At 42.4% G+C, this 25,291-nt stretch overlaps 1 protein-coding gene across 1 annotated transcript in view; it reads right to left on the bottom strand.

Annotated features, from left to right (window-relative positions):
• ENTPD1 (ectonucleoside triphosphate diphosphohydrolase 1) overlaps positions 1-20,791 on the bottom strand; it is a 99,054-nt gene extending 78,263 nt beyond the window's left edge. Inside the window, exon 1 of the mRNA XM_068961243.1 lies at positions 20,733-20,791. Coding sequence (XP_068817344.1) covers positions 20,733-20,748 — 16 coding nt within the window. The 5' untranslated portion in view covers positions 20,749-20,791. The remainder of the gene's footprint in view (positions 1-20,732) is intronic.
• Positions 20,792-25,291: the final 4,500 nt, after the last annotated feature.

Raw genomic sequence — 25,291 nt, 5'->3', positions numbered from 1 at the left:
GAATCTGCCTGCAGTGTGGGAAACCTGGGTTCGATCCCTGGGTAGGGAAGATCCCCTGGAGAAGGGAAAGGCTACGCATTCTAGTATTATGGCCTGGAGAATTCCATGGACTATGCAAAGAATTGGACAGGACTGAGCAGCTGCATGCATTACTTTGATAAAAAATTGATATTGACTTTTTAAAGAGAAATCCTACCAGTACATCAAATTTAAAAACTCCTGTAGCCACCGAACTAGTTGATTATCAAGGTCTATAATTCTTTGAGACTTATTTGATGTCCTCATGTTCCCTAGTGGAATTGTTGATCTGTGCTGAGAAACTTCATTTACAAAGCAGACAAAGGAGAATTGTAGCCAATCTTACTATTATGACACTAAGAGTTTAGTGATTTTTCAGTTTTGCAAATACCTGTTCTTTTTTAATCCAATATAACTTTCTCATTTCATTTTCATTCCTACTTTCATCTGCTTCTGTTATTTGAAATTCAGATTTATTTCTTATCTGCTTAATTATTTAGTAGTCAGTAAGTTTCTTTCCATTTAACATTAAAAATTTTCCACAACAATTTTTTATGATTGCAAAATATTATATGGATACTTTTAAAAACTTGGAAAATACAGAAATAAAAGAGGAAAATAAAAACCCACTCTCTTTTGAGTACTCATAAATAGTCCTTTTAATATTGCATTATATATTTTGCCAGTCTTCCTCCTGTGTATATTTAATGTCTGCATTTATAAATTTTTTGACAAAATGGGTCTTGATCAAATTTATAACTGGTTTTTTTCTTAACAATGCTTTTTTTCCTCTTGTCCTTGGAAATTCTTTTACTATATCATTTAATTATTTGATTGTTTCACCTAGGCATGTACATTACTTTATGTTATTTCTAATCATTCACTATCACAACCATGCTCTAATGAGTATCCTTGAAGGTACGTACATCTATGCACATATCCAGGTTGCTTCACTTAGGGTAAGTTCTGATGTGCATAGTGCTGGGTCAAAGTGTACACATTTACAAGGTTTTGAATAAGTATAGCCACATTTCCCTCTAGAAAAGCTTACCCACTGCATTCTGGCCAACAATTTGGGAATATTAATTTTCCCACCTCTTCAACAACAATGGACATTTTTTTAATGAAAAACTTTTCCTATTAATATGTGAGAAATGCAGTTCTCATTGGGTGTTTAGGAGTCAGTGGAAGACCTTCTAGAATCTGTCTTGGGGTTATTCTGGGATATGCAAGTGGTATGACATCTAAGATCATAGATGACATGACATCTATGTTTCCTTGACATCTAAGATCATTTTACATATTAGGATGAATCATAAGAAAGTGCCAAGAGTTGACAATTTTTGATCTCACAATACTGTCAGTTTCAAAAGCTTCAACCTAATAAATATATTTGTCAACTGGGGAAGGTCTCTTAGGTTAAGAACTGGCCAAACTGCCAATGCCTTTTAAAAGTTTCTCGGCTACAGAAGAGCCACCTGTACAACCTGCTCTAATGTGAAGGCCTTGCTGTGTTTCTGCCCACTGGCTGGATGGGGTGGGGTGACTCAAAGTGAACCATGACCGGCACAGGAGGGGGACTCGGTCGCTGGAGTCCACTGACAGGCGGCTTTGCTTTAGAGAAGCACTACTGTGAAGCAGCATTCTAGAAAGAAAGTGTAAAATCAGGAAGGGTAAAAAGAAGTCAGAGGGACCTCAGTAACACTTCATGTGTGTGAAGGAATGTCCAGGGGGTGTGCATTTACAGCCCCAAAGGAGAAGGCACCTGAGGAGTACCATCTTCTCCCATGAAAAAAAAGTGTCTCTAACTGTTCAGAGTTCATGTGCACAGATGAATTAGAGGACCAGTTTGGCATGAGTGGGAGCTGCAGAGTTTGCAGGAAAAAAGTATATGTCATCAATGTCAAGAAGTTCTGCAGGACATCACTAACAAGGAGCTGAATGTAACAGGAGGCATGGGGTCAAGGAAACGGATCTTTCAAAAGACAGAGCAGCTGGACTCCAAAACACTCAGCCACTGACAAGGCGGCTTGGGCACATTCCTTCCCAACTCAGGACTTCAATACTTCTGTCCCTCAGATACTGCTGTAATTTGGAGATCAACTTACAAATTCTACTTTAGGAATTTATCCTAAAGAAACCTTGTGAGATGACCCACAGCAGTTTTTGTAATAGTGAAATATTTGGAAATGTCCTAAATATTCCACAAAAGGTAATGGTTAAATAAATATATGGTATATCTTCAAATAATGGAGTACTATATATGGTCATTAAAAATCATGGTGGACTTCCCTGGTGGTCCAGTGGTTAGGAATCTGCCTGCCAATGCAGAAGACAAGGATTTGATCCCTGGTCTGGGAAGATTCCACATGCTGAGGTACAACTAAACCCATCCATCATGACTACTGAAGCCTGTGCACCCTAGAGCCCGTGTGTGTGTAAGTTGTGCCCGACTCTTTGCGACCCCATGGACTGCAGCCCCCCAGGCTCCTCTGTCCATGAGATTTTCCAGGCGAGGATACTGGAGTGGGTTGCCATTTCCTTCTCCTAGAGCCCGTGCACCACAACAAAAGAAGCCAATAAAACGAGATGCCCATGCACCGCAACTAGAGTAGGCCCCGCTCGGTGCAACTAGAGAAAGCCCGCGCACAGCAACAAACACCCAGCACAGCCAACAATAAATTAACTGATTTAAAAAAATCTCACCCCAAAACAATTTGATTGTCCTAGCAAATTATAAAGTAAAATATAAGATTACAATCAGTATGGATAACATGGCTCCAAATTTTTAGAAAATAAGTAATAACAATAAGTAGGAGAAAACAGAAAAGAGAAGTTACATGACAATGATGCATGAACAGTGAGCTTACAGAGGATTTTTGTTTTCTTATTTGTTCTTTATATATCCCAAATTTTCTGTAAAAAAAAACTTGTATCATGTGTGTAATTTTAAAAGACAGCAATACAGTTAATTATATTTTAATGAAGAGATCTGAGAATACTCAAGTGGCCTTCCAGCACGAACGTTCATTGAGTCTTCTTAAACTGCCAAATGCAGAAATACCTAGACCACACTCGAACTGTGATTTCCTACAGGAGACCTAGGTTCAGTCCCTGGGTCAAGAAGATCCCTTGGAGAAGGGAATGGCACCTCACCGGGAAATGCCATGGACAGAAGTGTCTGGTGGGCTACAGTCCATGGAGTTGGAAAGAGTCAGACAGGACTGAGCAACTGAGACTTTCTCCACGTCTATCCTGCCCTTACTTTGTCTTAGGATGCATAATTCTCCAAATCATTGGATTTTGCAAACAGATATACCATATGAAACCATAAGGCAGTTCTGGAAAGTGCAACAGTGACTGGGAGCCTGGTGTCTGGGCTGTTTTCATAGTCTGAATCCTGGAGTGAGCTTCCTGAGAAAGACACATTTGTACAAGCGTACACACTTCTTGGCCCTGTAGGGCCTCTGCCTTTCAAGGAAAATGATTGCCATATGGATGGTTTATCAGCACCAAGTTATAAGCCTTCCTATAAAAGTTGCCTTTCCCAAAAAACTTTACAGACAGCTGATGGTAGAGGCTGTAAATAGGATACCCAGGACAGAAACTGGCTATTTCTAGCTAATGTGAACATTTGCTGTACTGTCTGCCAAAAATCCGTTTCCCCTTCTTCTGGTACCAGGACTCTGAATTTCCCCTGAGGAACCATGCCCCTTTCACACTCCACCATGTTCTCCAGATATCACTGATTCTTCTTTAGTTCAGGGAAGAGGAAGGGGAGAGGAGAAGCAACAGGATGAAGTCCAGTGAGAATCTGGCTCCGAGCACTCCACCAAACAGGCTCTTACGGAGCCCACCACGGACCTCCACTGTGCTAAATGCAACGGTCACTTCTCAGCTTCACTTTATTTGACCCATGAGCAGCATTAGATCCAGCCAGCCACTCCCTCCTCTTCCTTAAAAAAAAAAATTTATTTATTTTATTTTGGCTGTGCTGGGTCTTCACTGGCTTTCTCTAGCTGTGGTGAGTGGGGGCTACTCTCCAGTCACAGCACACAGGTGTCTGCTGTTGCAGACCACAGGCCCTAGGGTGCACAGGCTTCAGTAGTTATGGCAACTCAGTAGCTGCCGCATGCCAGCTCCAGAGCGCAGGCTCCGTAGTTGTGGTGCATGGGCTTAGCTGCTCTCCGGCACATGGAATCTTCCTAGAGCAGGGGTCAAACTGTGTCCCCTGCCTTGGCAGGCAGATTACCAACCACTGGACCAGCAGGAAAGTCCCTTTCTCCTCTTAACACACTTCCTTTACTTGGCTCTCAGGACAACATACTCTCCTAGTTTATCCCCTCCCCCGACCCCAACACAAACACGCACATATACACACTTTCTCTGTCTTCTTGGATGATTTCTCTTGTTCCTAGTCATTAAATTTGTAGCATTCCAAGGCTCCGTCCTTGGAATACTTTTCTATCTGCACTTCCATGGTGGTCTCATCCAATCTCACTGTATTTAAATCCAGTATCACTGAGTTTCAACACCACCTAACACAACTGGGGATGGTGACTACCTGTTCGTGGTGGGCTGGGTCCTTCCATGGCAGATGCAGAGCTGTGGTTTTCCTGGGGCTGGTGTGGTCGTCCTGGGACTGGTACCCACACACTGGTGTGTGAGGCTAGGTCCTGGGCCCCTGTGCACAGGGCTGTGTCCAGGGATGGCTCTGGACTCGGGATCTTAAGGCAGCCTACCTGCAGTGGGTGGAGCTGTGTGCTTGCTTGGCTAGTTGTTTGGCCCAAGGCATTCCAGTATTCATGCTTACAGGCATGAACGAAGCAGGGCTGGGGCTAGGTCCCAAGACCAATAAGGTAGAGAAAGTGTTAGTCGCTGTCGTGTCTGACTCTTTGCAATCGCACGGATCTCAGGAGCCCACCAGGCCCGTCTGTCCATGAGATTTCCCAGGCAAGAATACTGGAGTATTCCCTTCTCCATAGGAATCTTCCCGACCCAGAGATCGAACCCAGGCCTCCTGAATTGCAGGAGGATTCTTTATCATCTGAGCCACCAGGCAAGCCCTAAAAAGGTAGAGAGAGGGTTCCAAAATGGCATTTGCCAGCATTAGTGTCCATTCATAAAATGAGATCCCCAATATGCCTGCTACCAGAGTTTATGGCCCCAGGGTGAGATCTAAGTTGTCTCCTGCCTCTCTGGGAGGTCTCCAAGATCAAGAGGTGGAGCTGACCCAGGCTTCTTCAAATCACTGCTTCTGCCCTGGGTCTGACAGCACATGAGATTTTATGTGAGCCTTTTAAGCTTGTAGCCTCCATTTCCTGCAGCTGTCTGGGTCTCTCCAAAGTAAGCCTTGCTGGTTTTCAAAGCCAAATACCCTGGGGGCTCACTTTTCCAGAAGAGGACCTACAGCTGGGGTGTCCCATGTGGGGCCCAGATCCCTCATGTTTGGGGGAAAACCTCTGTAACTGTGGTTATTCTTTCATTTGGGGGTCACCCGCCGAGGGGTCACCCACCCAGAGGCATGGCTCCTGACAATACTGCGTCTCCGCCCTTCCAGCCCATCTCGCCGTAGTTCCTTCCTTATATCTTTAGTTACTGAAGATCTTTTCTGGAGGGTTCTGGCCTTTCTCAGCTGCTCTGTAAATACTTGCAATTTTGGTGTGCCTTTGGGAGGATACGAGCATCCTACTCCATCATCTTGAGAACTCTTCCAAGAAGTGATTGGATTTTGAAGGGAGAACCAACAGTATTTCCTGACTGGATATGGATAGAAAGCAAAGAGAGAAGTAAATTTGATTCCAAGGTTTTGGGCCTTCCAAAAACTAGGATGGAGTGGCCTTGAGCTGAGAAAGACGGTAGGAGAAACAAGTTTGAGTGGGAAGCTCAGGATCTCAGTTTTGGATGTTTTCAGTTTGAGATGCCTTTGGTAAGAAATTCTATTTGGAGACTTCCTTATGGTCCGGTGGTTAAGACTCTGCACTTCGACTGCAGGCAGCACAAGTTCAATCCCTGGTCAAGGAACTAAGACCCTGCATGCCGCATGGCAGGGTGAAAAAGGAAAGGAGAGAAGCGCCCATTTGATGCGGAGATTTTGAAATAAGCAGATGAATATACAAGTCTGGAGTTCGGAGGAGAAGACGGTACTGGAGAAACAAATGTGGGTCCCAGATCTGCCCACCGACAGATCAACACCAGCTCTGGGGCAAGTTGAGCCCCTCAGCCAGCCATACTGGGACTGGGCCTTACTTATCAGCAGGCCAACACAAATTTCAGTACATCCCAGATCCTGTAGCCAGTGTCAAGAACTGGCCCCACCTACAAGCATTCCAACACCTGCTCTCAGACCCCTGGGTTCTGCAGTCAGAGACTCTGGGACCTGGTCCTATCTACCAGTGGGCCAGCACCAGCCCTGGGACACCCTGAGATCCAGTCCCACCCACCTGCAGGCTGACACTAGCTTCTAGACACCCTCAGGACCCTATAACCAGAGACTTTGAGATCTAGGTCCATGCACTAGTGGATCCAGGATCCCCTAGATCCCCTGGGCTCTAGCCCCACCCACTATCAGGTCAATACTAGCCCTGAGACCCCTTAGGCCCTGACCACTCCCCCACCAACAGATCAACGATGGCTCTGAGATACCTTGGCTATTCAACTAGCTGCCCCAGTTTCTGGCCCCACTCACCAGCAGGCCAGCACCAGCTTTAGGACACCCCAGAACGCACAGCCAGCTGTGTCAGGAGCAAGCTCCTCCTGCCAGCAGGCCAACACTAGATCAGGGAACCCTGACCCCACAATCACTATTCTAGAACCTGGCTCTGCCCACCAATGAGCCAGCACTAGCCTGGAGACTCCTGGGGTTCTGCAATCAGCTGCTTCATGACCCAGCCCCACCAACCCACAGCTAGCAGCCTCCACACAAAGCAGGACCGGTAACCAACCAGACTGGGAGTCAGCCATACCTACCAGACCATCCACAGCCGTCAGCCCGCCACAAACAAAAGACAGGCAGCACCCACCTGGGGGCACACCGAGAGCATATAGATTTGGCGACCAGAGGGGAGTGCACTGCTGGGACTCATAGGACGTCGCCTACAAAAGGCCACTTCTCTAAAGTCGGGAAATATAACCAACCTACCAGATACATAGAAATAAAAACAGCAAGTTAGGTAAAATAGGTGACAGAGGAACATGTTCCAAGAGAAGAAACAAGATAAAATCCCAGAAGAAAAACTAAGTGAAGTTGGAGATGGGCAATCCATTCAGTAAAGAAATCAAGGTAATGATTACAAAGATCAAAGAACTCAGGAGAAGAATGGATGACAGGGTGAGAAGTTAGAAGGTTTTAACAAAGAGAAAATACAGCAAAGGAACAGAGGTGAAGAGTACAATAACTGAAATGAAAAATACAGAAGAAGGAGGGATTGTCCTGCTGGTCCAGTGGTTAAGAATTTGCCTTGCAACGCAGGGTATGTGAGTTTGACACCTAGTCGTGGAACTAAAGATCCCACATGCCGCAGAGCAAGTAAACCCGCACACCACAACTAGAGTCCATTGACATGACAGAGATCCCATATGCCACAACCAAGACCCAAGGCAGCCAAATAAATATTCAAAAAATACACTCGAAGGAATCAACAACAGACTAAACGATATAGAGGAACGGATCAGTTAATGAGAAGGGTGGAGGAAATCACTGAAGCTGAACAAAAAAAGAATTTTAAAAATGACGAAAGTTTAAATAGAGAGACCTCTAAGCAGCAGCAGCAGCAAAGCTATATCAAGCATTCTAGCATTTGCATTATAGGGTTCCCAGAAGGAGAAGAGAGAGGGAAAGGGCAGAGAACATATCTGAAGATACAATAGCTGAAAACTTCTTTAACCTGGGAAAGGAAACAAACCTCCAGGTCCAGGAAACACAAAAAGTCCCAAATAAGGATCTACTCAAAGAGATCCTTATCTAAAATCCTCATCTAAAATTATAACCTCCCTAGACTCCTCAGTCCTCTTCCCTGCTTTAGATTACTTTTCATCACTAAAATAGATCTTATCTTTCTCCTTTGCTTATTATCTGTATGCCACCCAGAACATAAACCCTGTGAGGTTAAGGATTTTGTTTTGCTATCCACTGTATCCTCAGTGGCTAGAACAGTGCTTGATATATATTCTTTGCTCAGTAAATACTTCTTGAATGGATGAGTCCATCTTCCTTCAGTTGGCTCAGCAGTGAAAGCACAGGGTCCTAAACCACTGGACTAGTAGGGAATCCCCTCCTGTTGGTTCTCATCCTTTAAACATAATCAAGTCCACTCTAGTCTGCAACATTCTTCCTTTGACCTAACTCACCCCTCAAGTCAGCTCTCTTTCCCTCCACCACCTCACTTCCTGAGTCATGTAATAAGCTCAATGTTCCCACTTTCTTAATATCTGCTGTTTAACCTCTTAATATTCTACTAAGTCAGTTTCCACCAAGAATATTCATAAGCTCCAAATTCCCAAACCTGATCACATCTCTTCCACTGTAAAATGTACCATTCGAGTTTGAAGGGTTTTGCTGGAGGGATTAAGGGTCTGTGGGTAGGAAATACTATGGAGGGCCTCCCAACTCCCAAAAACATTAAACTATGGGGCAGGGGTCGAGGCGGGAAGTGTGCTAGAAAAAGAGAAAATATGATTCTTCCTCTCATTCTCCTTCTTGCCTAATCGGAAGATTTGGCACTTCTAGAAGCTTTGGTCTCAAGACACTTTCTTTCTTGGCTACCAGGTTCAGACTCTCCTTGGTTTTCTCTTACCTTTTTAGGCTTTCTTTCTGAATCTCTCTTCTTAAGTCCTTTCTCTTTCCATCCCTTTATTGTTGGTGTTTCCTTGGGTTCCGTTCTTCAGCCTCTCTGTTTTCATTCCCTATAGTTTCCAGAGTGACTCATACTTCAAATGTTCATATTTTCAACCACTGACTCCATGCTCCAACTCCAGCTCCCATTATCTCTTGATTTTGCTCAAACCTCTACAAGCTTTAGACTCAAATTTCCAGCAACCAACCAAATAGCTCTGCCTTGATGTCTTATAAACATCTCATATTTAGCATGTGCCAGGATGAACTTATTATCTCTCTCAGCCCCTGCCAAATCCTCTCTCCCTCCCCCATTCCTAGTCTTATCCATAAATATGTATTAACCCAGTCATCCACAGCTAAACTTGAGAATAAATCTTAACATCTCCATCTCCTTCTCTCCCAAAAAACCACCCACACTCTACCTCAGACTCTACCTTATGAATATTGCTTAAATCCAGCCCCTCCCATCCATCCCCCTCCCCTGTGTGCATGCGTGCTAAGTTGCTTCAGTAATCCAGCGATCCCATGGATTGTAACCTGCCAAAATCCTCTGTCCATGGGACTCTCCAGGCAAGAATACGGGAGGTGGGGTGTTGCCATGCCCTCCACCAGGGGATCTTCCCAACCCAGGGATCGAACCCAAATCTCCTGCAGCTTCTGCAGTGCAAGTGGATTCTTTACTGCTGAGCCACCAGGGAAAGCCACCCTCTTCCCCTACCCACCATCAATGCCTTAGGCAGGTCCCCATCATCTCTCACCTAATGGACTATTGCCAAAGCCCAATACTAGTCTCTTCCCATTGCTCACCAACTTCTTGGTTCATTCCTGCCACAGTATCTCACAAAGCCAAGTCTTATGACCACTAAGTATGATGATTGCATAACTGAAAATACTTTGATATACGCTCTCACATTCTTGTAAAACTCTGTATCTGCATCCTAAAAAAATTTTTTTTCCCTCAAAAACTGTCAGTGCATTAGTATTAAGAAATGATATTAATGGCAAGCATCACCTCTTCTGAGATAAGACAGCATGACCAGGGCAAATAAGCAGAGGTCTCAGATGGCCCTCACGATACTCATTAACTTGGAGCCAACCAAAGCACACTGTGGGTGCTTCCCTTGTGGTCCAGTGATTAAAAATCTGCCTTGCAATGCAAGGAACAGAGGTTCGATCTCTGGTCTGGGAAGATTCCACATGCTGCCGGGCGACTAAGCCCATGTACCACAACTGCTGAGCCCACACTCTAGAGCCTGTGAGCCACAACTACTGAAGTCCGTGCACCCTAGACCTGGTCTCAGTGAGAGGCCCGCTTGCGCAACCAGAGAAAGCCCTTGCGCAGTAGTGAAGACTCAGTGCAGCCAAAACTAAATTTTTTTTTAAGTGCACTATGGGAAGACGAGAAGTGGGACGTGATGGGAGGGGAGAGGAAACTCTTTGGGAAGCCCCCGTGTTTGTTGTTTTGTCTTGCGTTGTTTTGCTTGTTTGTGTGGGGGTTTTTGCCTCTGTGAACTGGTAACCTTAGGTCTACCATGAGTATACAGAGACTTAGAACTGTTCTCCAAAAATGGCATTACTTGGCCAAGATACTAAGCAGTGGGACAGGAGCTCACTCTGCAGTTTAATGGAAGTTTGTTCTCAGTAGAAAAGGGGGAAAGCAAGAAAATGGGCCCAGAGAAGGGTCCTTCCTGAATGCCTTTATGCCTCTGGACAAAAATATTGACAGAATCCTGACACCACTAGTCTCGCTATCCTCTGAAATATGACTCTATGGCAACAGAATTTTTCTTTCCTGGATCCTAGTGAGATTTTATGGGTAAAGGACTGAGATATCTTCCCACTCACAGAAGGGGGACCTAGAATTTGGTGACTGTATTATTTCCGGATCCAAATGGATCTAAGGGAGTCAAGGGGAGACCACTCACTCCTCATCTCTAACACTGAACTAGGGTGAATCTCCCTTAATGCTTCCTTAAACTCCTTTTAGAATAAGATGAAAAACACTGTTGAGTTAAGAAAAATGCCCAACGTGGGAGTTGCAAGTTAAGTTTTATTTGGAGCCAAATGAGGAATATAGATGCGGAAACAGCATTTCAGACAGCCCTGAGAAACTGCTCCACAGAGTGAGGCGGAAGGTCAGTACATATGTGATTTTGTTGAAGGGAGAGTACATGCACTTAAGCATATATTTTTGCAGAAGGTTTCTGCTAATCAAAAGAAGCAGAAACAAAAGAAATTTAGTGCTTTTCTAGATGAGATAAAAGAACTGGGCTCATAAAATCAGCTTCTGAAAGTATCTATCTGAAGACCTGTTCTGCCAGTTTTTCCAGAGCCTCATTTCTGCTCTCTGCTCTGAACTCCCTTCAGGGGATGTTAAAAGCCAGCAGCTGCAGCAGCACATGGTTTTATGCTTGTAAAGGTAGATGGCAAGGGCCAATGTGTAGTTACAACAAACACATTCATCCTTGCACACATACAGAAAATACCTCTTTTCTTTTCTTTCAAGGATAAGGCCTTCAGTTCAGTTCAATTCAGTCGCTCAGTCGTGTCCGACTCTTTGCGACCCCATGAATCACAGCACGCCAGGCCTCCCTGTCCATCAACAATTCCCGCAGTTCACTCAGACTCGCGGCCATCGAGTCAGTGATGCCATCCAGCCATCTCATCCTCTGTCGTCCCCTTCTCCTCCTGCCCCCAGTCCCTCCCAGCATCAAAGTCTTTTTCAATGAGTCAACTCTTCACATGAGGTGGCCAAAGTACTAGAGTTTCAGCTATAGCATCATTCCCTCCAAAGGAATCCCAGGGTTGATCTCCTTCAGAATGAACTGGTTGGATCTCCTTGGAGTCCAAGGGACTCTCAAGAGTCTTCTCCAACACCACACAGTTCAAAAGCATCAAGATTAAATAAATTTTGCAATAAGGTAGAAAAAATGGTAGAGGGAAAGCCTGCTTCCAAAAATAGATATGATGCAGGAAAGAGAGGAAAATATTTATTTATTTTTTGGTTGGATATAAGAGGATGTTGCTTTGAGAAGAGAATACACTGAGATAGAAGATTTCATGGAAATCTAAAATATTGCAATTGAATGGAAGTTCATACTAGAGATAATTAAGGAAAATTGAATCAGTGATATACAGAATAATCTTAGGGAAATATTGTCAAAATACAAAGAAAAATAAAGGAAAGAAAGGAAGAAAGATGGAGTAAGTTCAGAGATAAGAGATCCAAATAATAAGTCACTGAAGAAGATAAGCAAATGAACAAAATACGAACACTGATTCAAGTTATGACCAGAGAAATCTTTCTTGCCCTAAAGTTCTGAATTTGGAAATCAAGAGGGTTTACCATTTTCTAAGCAAAATCTATAAAAGAAAGTCTATACTTGGTTGTCTTACTGTGAAAATTATGTCAGGAGTAGAGAATAGAAAATTATTCAAGCTGAAAAACAGTGTCCTCAAACTTCTTTACAGAATCAAACTCCTCAAAACAATAGAGGAATACCTCCAATTACTTGAAGGGGATAAGGTATCTACATTTAGACAAGTTGTCACTCTCTTACCACATTGATGCCCTTCTAAAAAATTACTTTCATAGGTACCAGATCATTATGAAAGGAACTAAAATTAAGAACTCAAAAATAAAGACAGTGAGAAAAGAACTACATGGAAATTAATTAAATGCACACTAATGGGTACAGGGTTTCCTTTTATGGTTCTAAAATGTTCTAAAATTGATCATAGTGATATCTGTACAATTCTGTAAATGTGTTTAAAAACAATGAATCATTTTTTTTTAAAGCAAGTATCATTTCTCTAATTGTTTAAGCAAGCTTATATACAGGTATTTTGTTTTAAAAAACATATGTATATAATTTTTCTCTTACAGTAATTCATTTCAAGAGCAATTTCATTATGTATCTTCTACAGAGCCCTAAACCGAGGCAGCCAGCATATTCAAATAAACTCCAAGGAGTGGGCATGCTTCAGGCCAGCTCCTCATTAGAAACTCCAGCATGGGGGCTCTGGAGACCAACACGTGGAAGGTCTTCTAGGGAGAGCTGAAATGTTCAGATAAGTGAGTTCTGGAAAGAAGGGGTACCTGGGGGGCTCTGGATTTGAAAGAGACACATGTACCCCAATGTTCATCACAGCACTGCTTATAATAGCCAGGACATGGAAGCAACCTAGATGTCCATCAGCAGACCAATGGATAAGAAAGCTGTGGTACATATACACAATGGAATATTACTCAGCCATTAAAAAGAACCCATTTGAATCAGTTCTAATGAGGTGGATGAAACTGGAGCCTATCATACAGAGTGAAGTAAGCCAGAAAGAAAAACATCAATACAGTATACTAATGCATATATATGGAATTTAGAAAGATAGTAACGATAACCCTATATGCGAGACAGCAAAAAAAAAAACTGAATCATAGGCTTTAAATGTGTTAATTACATGGTGTGTGAACTATATTTCAAAATAATAAGATCAACAACTATGGCTTCAAATGTCAACCTCAGCACTTACCAACTGAGAGACTTTAGGAAGGTCAATAAACTACTTATTCCTTGGTTTCTCATTTTGTAGGAGAGGGACAGTACCAACTTCAAATAGTTGTTTGAGAACTGCAAGTGGACTGGAACAGCATGTGGCTCAATACTCTCTATAAACCTGTGGGTTAATGAACTAAGCCATCACCACACCCATGTATTAAATACTTACTGTATTAGTTTCCTAATGGCTGCCATAACAAATTACCATAAACTCAATGGCTTAAAACAACACACATTTACTCTTATAATTCTGAAGTTACCAAGTCTGAAGTCAGTTTCATAGGACTAAAATAAAGTGTGGGCAGGGCTGCCCTTCCTTTTCCATCTGCTTGACGGCATTCTGTGCATTCCCCATTCTTTGGCTGTGGCCTCTCTCTCTGTCCAAAGCCAGTAGCACAACATGCGGCTACAGTGATTGCACTGCCTTCTTCTGTGTCAGGTCTCCTTCTTCCTCTTTCTTATTAGACCATCCGTGATTATCTAGGATAATCTTCCCAGTTTAAATTCCTTAATTGAATGACATCTGCAAAGACTCTTTTTCCATATAAGGAAACATTCATAAATTCCAGGGATTCAGCACTGCAATCTTTGCAGCCTACCACCATTATTATATCAACCAAAAAAGAAGAAAAAGAAAATAAATGTATGAAAAAGCCTTTATGATTATTTGCAAGTACACACACACACACACAAAAGCAATAAATAAAAAAGACATTAAGCAAAAGATGGTATCAAGAACATTTGACACAGCTTACATTAGAAAATATAAGTACTGTACACTGTGCTTAGTCGCTCAGTCATGTTTGACTCTTTGTGACCCTGTGGACTGCAGCCCACCAGGCACCTCAGCCCATGGGGATTCTCTAGGCAAGAATACTGGAGTGGGTAGCCTTTCCCTTCTCCAGGGAATCTTCCCAACCCAGGGATCAGACCCAGGTCTCCCGCCTTTCAGGCAGATCCTTTATCAGCTGAGCTACCAGGGAAGCCCACTGCACTATTACTTTCTATTTACCAATCCTTGTTCACTGGAAGCTTTTAAAGTCCTCTGCATCCTGCCTTTTCAGTGCAATGCCTAAAAAATTATTTTGCTGATGACACATGGCTTCAGATGTCTTTTGTGCATATGTGTCTGAGTCTTTATCCACTTGAGCAATCCTGTTTCAATTTTATAGTTCAGAAATTCTGACCCTCACCTCCTAAATCTTGCCAACCAGATCCACCTCTTGGCTCTAGCCACCTGGGGCCTGCAATTATTATTTGGAAGGGAAAGATTTGGCAATTTTCATTCACACCACACTTCAATACTTCCTAAAATTATGTAGCTCTATAAAGTTCTTCTCCCTAAGATGCTGAGAATTTTATCTCCTCTTCTTTCATCATTCTCAAAACCTTATTGAACTACTCCTTCTCTGCATCTACTTTACTTCTTTTTATAGTCCTAAGTCTCCATCACCACTCCCCATCCTTTTCTAATAAGCCATAATATAAAGTGATTCCCTGGATTCTTTCTCCTGGAATGAAAATGCATAGGTAACAATAAAAGCATATAAAAGTTAATGTACATACACTATAATTTCACATAGGAGAAAATTATGGTTGAGGAGGGATTACCATATAATTGAAATGACTGGATAAATTTACAAATATCCAATTTCATATCTTAAAAACAGAATATATCTTATTCACAAGCATTCACAAATTTGTAAAACTTCACGACATGCTTTGGTTCAAAGAAACCTCAGAAATATTACAGCCATATTCTCTAATCCTTGTGAAATATAATGAAAAATTAATTAAAAGTAATGATTTAAATAAAAATGACAATTACTTGGCACTTTAGAAAAATTATTCTGGGTTAAGAGACAATAAATGCAATATCAAACTTTTTTGGAAATATAATACCATAGATTAGAAATGCACTGGATCTATTCATAGTTGTAAATCTCTGTATAAAAATATTAAGATTTCAGAAAAACTGTTACAAATATAGCTTAAAAACTTGAATATATTTATTATATCAAGAGCTCACATAAATTAATTTCAAACATAAAATCCATTGAGTAAGAAACAGGCAATGAGAGAGCATATAAAAGGACAACACTGTGTGTAAAATGTCAAATTCACTGGCAATTAAACAAATACAAACTAAAACAACATAAAAGTGGGTAAGACCATTAAAAAAAACCCTAATCTCTCAGGGATGTAGCAAACAGGAACTGCTGCGGAAGCACAAAGGGTCTCACTTTGGTAAAGCAACTTGCTGACAGTAATCAAGAACTTTAAAAAATTTACAAATTTTAATCCAGTCATTCTGCTTCTGGGAATCTATCCTCAGCATGCAACCCCACACATGGAAAAACTTCACACACAAAGCTGTTTACTGGAAATGGCAACAGACTAAATATTCAATCTCAGGGACATGGTTAAACTATGTGACTATAAAAATTATGCTAACAAAGACTATGCTATGAGGCAGAAAATACCTGTCCTTTATTACTGCACTAGAAGTCTGGCTTTAAAATTGTATATTCAAGCTCATAATCACAGTGGCATCTCTTAATTTTGCAAAGTCCTAATCTAGTAAGTGCTAAAAGGGAGAGAACCCGGGCGAGAAAAAGGAGCTGCAAGGAAATACACCAAAATACTGTCACGAGTGATTGTTTTTCTTTTCTTCTCCAATTCATATTTCATGTGTTTGTTTTTTTTTAAACAAGTATGCGCCATATTCCTTACATCCTCACGGATATAAAGGAATTGTCCACATCCTTTCTGTGGATTAGAAGGAAATACCTCTTTATGTAGGGCGTGTACTGCCATTGTTCCTGGGTCTCTAAATTCATTTTGAAATTCTAGCACAAAAACTGTGGGATGGAAGTATGTTAGGCAAACTCTTTCCTGCCTTCTCTACTCCAACAACTTCTCTTTTCCTTATAATTCCTTCAAGTTTCCAAACCTAAAGAAATTCCATCCATCCTCCCTGCACTCACTTTCCTCCTTTGTGTCTGGGATCCTTCTCACCTCAATTCGGCAGTGCAGAGGGTGCCCCTGCCATGTTGCCCCCAGCCTCAGAGTTCGGAATCCTTGCTAGCCCCAGGTCTCTGGCACTCCAGACACCCAGCAAAGTACTCCAGCAGCCACTACTTTCCAGGTTGGAGGCAGAGAATGAAAGCAGCTTAAGGAATCTTGGAGACACAGATAAAAGGTGGGAGATATTCAGGAAATCCAACACAGGGCCTTTTTTGTGTAATAACAGATTGTACGTGATTAAGATTCAGATTTTGTTTCTTGTGTGGCAAAATTCTGGGATATACACTTACTGAAAGAACAGATGAATGAAAGAATTAGGTTTCCTATCATTCTGCAATGACAGAGCTGATCAGTAACTCAAAGTGGTAGCTTCAGTGGGTGGAGGTCTGGGGAGGGAGGGCTTGGTTGTTCGGTACCAAAATAAGTCCTGAGACTAAGACATACAATGAACTTATGACGTGGCAGTTGAAATGTGGCCTAAGTAGGGGCAGATTTACTGCCACCTGGGAGCTTGTCAGACATGCAGGGTCTCAGGCCAACACTCTAGAGCTGCTGGACCAGAAACTGCGCTTTAACAAGGTCCGCAGGGATGCACACGCACTGCACACTGACATATAAGAAACACTGTCTCAGAGCACACACACACTCTCACCAAGACAAAGCTGGCACTACAGCCAATCCGCACTTTCATCAAACCCTCCGGAGGTCTGATGTTTCTTCCCTGCAAGGGCTGCCCTCAATTTTGGTCTCCCTCCAAACTTTTTCAGGGAATGGAGCTCACAGGAAACAGACCAGGGGATGTGCCCCACTCTGCACAGGCAGGTGGGATTAAACATTAATTCTCTTGAGCATACCACTGATTATGGAATCAGAAGCAAGCAAAAGACCACACAAGGGAGAAAACACACTTCAAATGTGGTTTGGCCAAGTACAAGCGAGACCAGTCACTGCCATTTGTAAAAACTGTTTACCAAATAGGCCCAATGATCTTGCAAGACAAACTTTGGATTTCTGCCTTCAAATCTCCAGGATGAACATGTAAATAGGTTCCCTACTTGAAACTTAGAAAACGTGGAAAAGAGCTTTTTACTCTTAAATCTAGCCTGTAGTTTAGGTAAGAGAGAAAACTGGTCTTTAAGCACCGAGGGACTTGGAAGATGCTTACTGTGGGCTCCAGACTCTACTCATCTTTCTGGGTCCCACTGAAGTGCCCCATCCTTTGAGAAGTTTTCCTCAAAATCATCACTCCCTATTCTGGTTCCCAGGAGATTTTCCTGAAACTTTTAGTATGGCTCTTAGGGAAGGAAGTACGAGAACTTAATCTATTAGGAATCCAGGCTTTGCCGCTGGACTATAAGGGTCTAAATTCCCCCCTTTCTATGAACATTACTAGCTGGGTGACCTTGGCCAGGTAACTTCCCTCCACAGCTGTCAGATGGAGAAACCTGTATCATAGGAAGTTTTCATGAAGGTTACATGAGACAACGCACATAAAAATGACAGTGCCTGCCACATAATAAATTTCCAGTGTTAGCTATGATTATTAGCACTTCGCAGAGTCTGGCTTCAATTAGAGTTGGTTGTATGTATGTCTGCCTTCCTTGCTAGACTGTGAGCAAATTGTTTACACCCCACATCTGCCACAGGGTCTTACAAATGGAAGATACAATAATATTTGTCAAATGGTTTGAAGGTATGCCAGGAAGAGGAAAGGGAGGGTGCTGGAAACAAGTTTAATGTACTTTTGATTTTATCCAGGACCAACCTCTGCGATACTTGTTTGTCTTCCATTTCCAGAGCACATTGTCTCAGACTTTGGCTGCTGTAAATGGGGCTGGAAGAACACTATTTCTGCAACCAGATGTTCTGTTCAGCGATATGAGGTAGTGCTATGAGGCATCTGAAACCTCCAGTTTGGTCCTGGGCTGGAATGGGAGTTGGGGGCTGAAGTTCAGCCAGAGCTAGACTGGCTAAACTGGGCGCCCTAGCTAGCATAGGGTCACATCAGCTCTGAGGATCACCCACCTAGAAGAGATGTGTTTTGATTCTCAGTGTATTCACCTAGAGGGATGTCTCTACATACTGCACAAAAGAGCTGTTTGTACCAGCAGGACTCCCCTGCAAACTCAGAGGGCCCCTTGAAAACCAGCCTACTGACACTTGGCTGAATATCAACTAAAATAATGTCACTTTGCTTACTATTTATTGAGCACCCATTATGTGCTAAACACTGTGCCTGACACTGCAGAGCCAAAGGATAAAGAAATTACAGTCGGGGAAGGTTGGGAAGTGATGCAGAAAGCAGGAATATGGACAGGTACAAGCGCCACCTTAGGTGTGAGTACGGAGGTAGTAGAGACATCCAACAGATGGCTAATATAAGGCGCAAAGGGTTGGAGGAGGCCTGGAGGAGGGACTAACAACCGAGATAAACCAAGGAGTGATCACAACAGCTAACATTTATTGAGCACATACTACATGCATCTGGCCCTGTTCTGAGAAGCCTGCTTGAGAACCCTCATTTAGCACCCTGTGAGGTAGATAACATTATTCTCTCCATTTTAAAGATGAGGAGACTGAGGCTTAAAGTAAATGGTGGAGCTAGATTCAAACCAAGCTGGAGCAGCTTGGTTCCAGACTAAACGGGAAGGAGAGAGCTAAATCAGCCTTAAAGGCAGAGACAAGTGTCTCGCAACAGTCTAGAAGGAGGAAAGACGCTCCCCAAGTCCCTTGAGGAACTAAAAGTGTCTGGGGGTGGGGGCAGAAGTTCCAAGATGACTCAGCTCCATCTGCAGGTTAGAAGGGAAACCAGAGGCAGGGGACAGTCTGCTGTGGACTTCTGAAAACTAGCTGTGTGACTCTAGTCATCTAACCCTTCTTGGCTTCAGTCATAAAAGGCAGTAATTGCCCTTTCATAAAAGGCAATAATAAAAATGCCTGGACTCTACCATAGAGAATGGCCACAGGCACCAAATAGGAAAAAATGCATGTAAACTTGATAGCAAAGCGCAGATTGCTTCGCAGACTTGAGATTTCATCAATATCATTTCCCCAGTAGCTTCAAAGATTTGCAAACATAATCGACAGTTTCAGGGCAGTAGCAGGAGACTCTGAATTGGAGCAACAGAATGGGGAAACAGCCCCTTGGACCCTGTGTCCATCACCTGCATCTAAACTCACCACTTACTGTGTGATGCCAAGGCAAGCTACTCTCTCACTACTTCAACGCCATCATCTGGGAAATGGGGGTGATGATAGCACTCACTTTATAAGTCGCGGGGAGTGGCTTAGGACGGCTCCCAGCACAGAGGAAAGACGAAAATGTTAACAGCTATCATTTTTATCATTATTAGGAACTCTATTGGCTACTCATCCCATTCCTCCACATTCGATGTGATAAAAACACATGGGGATACTAGAAACCGGAGGTGATGAAGGTTTACAATCCTACACAAGCACGCTGCTGCAGACATTCTTCCTGGCTCCCATGGGCTGGCAAGCAGCTGGCTCTCTGTGTTCTCTGTCCTGGCAGAAAATGCCCAAAAGAGGTAAAAGACAGAGATCACACACCATCTGTGCAAACCAGGCTGCTCTCCTAGTTTTTAGACAGAATCTAAAGTCAGTCAGTCAGATAAGCCTTACTTTTTTAAGATAAAACTGTTCTTGGAGACTTCCCTCCCCTCACCCCACCCCACCCCCATACTCATGCACACTCCCCCACACCTCCCAAGAAACGTTTAGCCTTTTGCAAGACACACTCTGGGGTCCTGTTGAGACAGCCTCTTGCCACATTAACTTCTCTAATTCCAGGCAGAGAAGTCTTTGCTAATTTCACAACAGGAAAGCACACAGGAAATTCGAGAACAAAGCAGATCTACACGGGCAGCCCAGCATCTTCCAGCAAACGCGGTGAAGTACTGACCCGAAGCAAGACGACTCCGGACTGCAAAAGAGGCAGCTGCCTCCTAAACTGTGAGGGGACGGAAGAAGTCTTTTGCCTCTAAAAAACCAGATCTGAATACCAATTGCTCATAAATATTCATGAGCCGCTCCAGCTTGCTCAAGAGTCACCCTTGACTGTAACCCTGGAGCTTGGCTTTGTAAAATATTCCCCAAAGTTTTTTCTCTCTGCCTCCTCTCGGAAGGAGAGGGTGGGAAAGTGTATATAGGGCTTTTTGCCTCTTGCTCTTTCAAGTACTTGCTTTTGGTCTGGGCTTTTGGTTTCCTTTTTTTGTTTTTTTATTTTTATTTTTTCCTGGTCTTAAGGATTCAGATCAAATCAATTTTGCTCTTACCCCTTCTATCTTCCATAATTGGCAGCTTTTGTTTTCTTCCTCTTTGCTCTTTACTTTTCAGCCTCTGCTTGCTGTGGTCGGTCTCAGTGAAAGAGGTACTCAAGGAACAGAGATATAACAGACCCTCGGAATCATGGGAGGGGCTAAATTAGCCTGCCCCGTTTCGGAAGGAACCTCAAACCCTATGTCTTTTTCATTGACTGAAAGGACAGAATGCCGAGGAGTTCAGCAGCTCATTCCCCTAAAGCTTGCCTGGGCTGTAACTTTTTCTATCTTGAGGCAATGTGTGTTCAGATTTCGCTTCAGATTTTCCCCTCTCTCTTTGATACAGAAATCCATTTCCCCCCCCTTGAAAAATGTATCTTGTCTGCAAGCAAATAAAAAAAAGCGCGATTTACTTTCTGCAATTTTGAAGCAAGCTAACAAGAAACTTGTTACCTTGATACCGACTGGAAAAAGGATGGGACTCAGGAACAGATCTGCTGGCCCCACAAATCCGATTACTTCTGGTTCCCTGATGAGCAATCCCTTTTTGGAGTTCATTACGCCAGAAGAGCACTGGGTCACCCAAGCAAAGGACGCTGCGGCTTGAGAAACCGTAGTATTGGTCGGAAGTCATGGTGGGACGGCAGAGAAGGCTGCTCGCTGGGAATAGCTGTCTAGCTGTGCTGATGCGAATTGTCTACCTTTTCCAAACCTTCACCCCCTACCTCTGAAGTCTTATAGGCAGGAATTGCCACACCCAGGCTTTGCCACGATGACCCAAATACAGACTGACCAAAGCATTAAAAAGAAACGGTGTCTATGAAGTTATTTTGAAATCAGGATAAGAGACAACCCACAGGAAGGTAAGTTTCCAAGTCTTAAGGCAGCGTGTTTGGGCACCTTCTCCCTCCACGAGGCTGTCAAACTTTAGCATTTTAGGTTTCAAAGAGACCTGACATGTAGTCTAAGTGAAGATAGAGATGTGGGGATGTTAAGCTACAAGTTCATGTTCGTGTTGAGGGCAGGGAGCTGCTCTCTCTTACTTGTTACCATGCTCTCCAGCACCTGATACAGTTTCTCCCACAGTGTAGGTGCTTAGTAGAGTTTTGATGAATGGTTGAGTTAATAAATAGCAGCAAAGCAGAACATAAATCTGATTTCTACATTGTTTCTTCCACGTGAGAATTTGTGTCTAAAATCAGTTACACCATAAAACATTTTGAAAGTGAAAGTGAAAAGTTGCTAATTCCCATCTGACTCTTTGCAATCCCACAGACTATACAGTCCATGGAATTCTCCAGGCCAGATTACTGGAGTGAGTAGCTGTCTCTTCTCCAGGGACTCTTCCCAACCCAGGGATTGAACCCAGGCCTCCCGCATTGCAGGCGGATTCTTTACCATCTGAGCCACCAAGGAAGCCCAAGAATACTGGGGTGGACAGCCTATCCCTTCTCCAGGGAGTCTTCCCAACCCAGGAATGGAACCAGAGTCTCCTGCATTGCAGGTGGATTCTTTACCAGCTGAGCTATCATTTTACTTCCATATATATTCCATAAGCTATTAAATTGGTGACCACTAAAGGCTGTTTTTTACTCTATAAAAATATATTCCCCACTATACTTTTAATCATACTTTAATAAAGGCAGGGTTTTTTTTTTTTCAGTTTAGGTGTTTCTGTTATTTGCTCAGTGCTCAGCAGCATACTGTGTGCTCAATAATGTTTCATGCTGGACTTTCCTGGTGGTCCAGTGGTTAGGACCCATGCTTCCATTGCAGGGGCCACAGGATTGATTCCTGGTCAGGGAACTAAGATCTTAATGGCACAGCGCCCGCCCACCGCCCCCCCCCAAAAAAAAAAGTTTAGTGCTTTAATAAATCTGAGTCTGCACAAGACTTTCTTTACCTTACTAAAGGTTTCAGAGTTAGAGCATTTGCCATTTATAATAAAAGCTAGTTATACTAAATGAGAATCCAGTGGATGCCTTTTCCAGATACCAAGATTTCTAATAAGAAATGTTAGTTTGGTATTTGTCCTATTGTGGTAAAATCGTTTTTAATTGATGTGATGATATATCTGCAAAAATCATCAATTTTATAATGGGTTTATGACTGTCTGGGCATCATTGTTTCAGAGAAAAGATCCAAAAAGAACATGTCTACAAAATATCCTGTGAACTATGGGATTGAAAAAAGACTGTCAAAGCTAGAAGGAGGAAAAAAAGGATCTAGATCCATGGTGAGTGAGAGGTTATGTGGGAGAAAAAGACAAGCATGTGAACATGTCAAGGAGAGCCCCCTCCAGAACATGCCCTCTTCTCATTACCCCCAGTGCAGCCACGCTGGGCCAAGCCACATCATCTCGCACCTGGTTTATTACGATAGGCTTCCCACTGGTCTCCCAGATCCTGCTCTCAATCCTGCTCAGTCATTCTGTACCCAATACTCACAGTCATTCAGTTAAAACCAAACCAAGCATATCACTCTTCTGCTCAACCTTCCAGTGGCTCCCATCTCACTCCAAGCATAAACCAGTTCCTACCTGGCTTGCTCCCCATCACCTCTCTGACTTTCCTACTGTTCTCTTCATGTTGCCTCTTCTCTAGCCTCAGTCTTTGCACTAGCTGTTCTTTCTGCCTACAGTACTGTTCTCCCAAATATCCACAGAGCTCATTCCTAAGTCTTTAATAAATTACTGTCTTCTATCCTAGCACAAGATAGTGATCTCTAGTGTTTTCCACGAAAATGAATCTAGGTTCTTTGGAAAGATGGCAAATTCCAAGTCTGAAGCAGGAAGTGTGTAAGATGAGATTGGAACATTTTGTCATACCAGAAATAAAGGACACCATCTAAAACTAGTCCATTCCAAAAGGACTCAGGAGCCAACTTCAAGTGGCTTCTACTAGCCAAAGTGATAAAAAATTTGAGTGGCAATAATAAATAACTGAAATGTATTGAAACACATTAGATATATTGACACTCATATTCATTGTTCATCTTTGGAACCAATTCATTATTCCAAAAAAATGTAAATAAAAAAGGAAAATATCAACACTCAACCTGCCTTTGCTGCACAAACTGCACCAATAGAAGGACCAAATAGTTGACGAAGAGGGAGAAGTTCCTCCCTCAAGTATTCCAGATAATTGAAAAAAATTTGAGTATAACCATTGTGCAAACAACCTCCCTACAAAAAAAAAAGAGAATAAACCTAAGCATAATCACCAATGATTGCTTATATCACAAAAGTAGGTACGAACATTCATTGACAATCTTCTGATGGAGGTATATAGCACAACTTCTGAAGCAGTCTTGCTAACATCGAAGCTTCTATATATAACTACCAGCTCACAGGGGGCCTGGGGGCACTGAAAACCAAATTAAAAGGCTCCACAGGAATGCAGTCAGTAAAACTTGATCTGGAGGAAACACTATAAAGTAACTCAATTTCTTTAACAAGGAAGTTGCAGGGAAGAAAAAAGAGGATGGGGCACCTATAGACTAAAAGAAATTTAAAAGATACACCAAGAAAATGCAGTAACTGGGCCTTGAAATCCTGATTTGAACCAATTTGAAAGAAACTTCAGGACAGGACAACTGAAGAAATTTGAACACTGGATATTATATAATATTAAAGAGCTGTTATTTTTAAAGATACATATAATATTGTGGTTATTTTTCAAAAGTATGTATCTTTTGGAAAGACATGCTGAAATATCTACAGAAGAAGTCTGAGACTAGCTTCAAAAAGGAGTAGTAGATTAGGTATAAATAAAACAAGATTACAGATGAAGTGATAATTGTCGAAGCTGGATAGTGGGTACATGGGGGTTGGATTTACTATTTTCTCCATTTAGTATGTTTGAGATTTCTGTAATAAAAGATAAAAAAAAAATCTTAGGTGAAAAAGTGGGAAACTGATGATATGCAATAGTTTTATCAGGGAATTGTTCCAGAGTTTTAAAGACATGATTTCATATTTACTGAGACAGTAGCCATATGTAAAATCAGCTTGGGGGTTGAAAGAGGACAAGGTTCAGCTGGGTTTTTTAAATTGCTATAATTTGAAGCCTCAACACTTCATTTAAGAAGCAAACAGTCAGATGAAAGAGATTATTTGTAAGATTTATTTGAAAAATAAAAGAAATTGAACAACAAACTGGTCAAAGCTAAAAAGTTGTTATACCAGCATAAGCCAGAAAAGTATATTCACTATGCATTTTTTTTTTCCTGTGGCACAGTAATCAGGCAGCTATATCAGGATTTTCTTAGATTTCTTTGTGGAACATAACATTAGATGTAGAAATTAAAAAGGACTATAACTCTATCCAACTATGCAATATCCACAGCGTGTTCTGACTACTTGAGGCACTCTCCATACACCCAACAGAGACCAAATAGGAATAACATTAACTAGACAGAGTAATGATGGTAGTTTCTGCATCTGGGGGCCAGGGGTAGCTGGTTGGGATAGGGTGGAGAATGGGCATTCTGGTCTTGACACTGTTTCTAATTCTCCACTAAAACAAATGTCTATTGATAAAACTCATGAAAAGAGGTACTCTGCTTTTATGTAT

The sequence above is a fragment of the Capricornis sumatraensis genome, chromosome 23 (assembly GCF_032405125.1).
Source record: "Capricornis sumatraensis isolate serow.1 chromosome 23, serow.2, whole genome shotgun sequence".
Classification (NCBI taxonomy): domain Eukaryota; kingdom Metazoa; phylum Chordata; class Mammalia; order Artiodactyla; family Bovidae; genus Capricornis; species Capricornis sumatraensis.
Note: the sequence above shows the minus strand (reverse complement) of the source record. Positions and strands in the feature narration are given on the sequence as shown.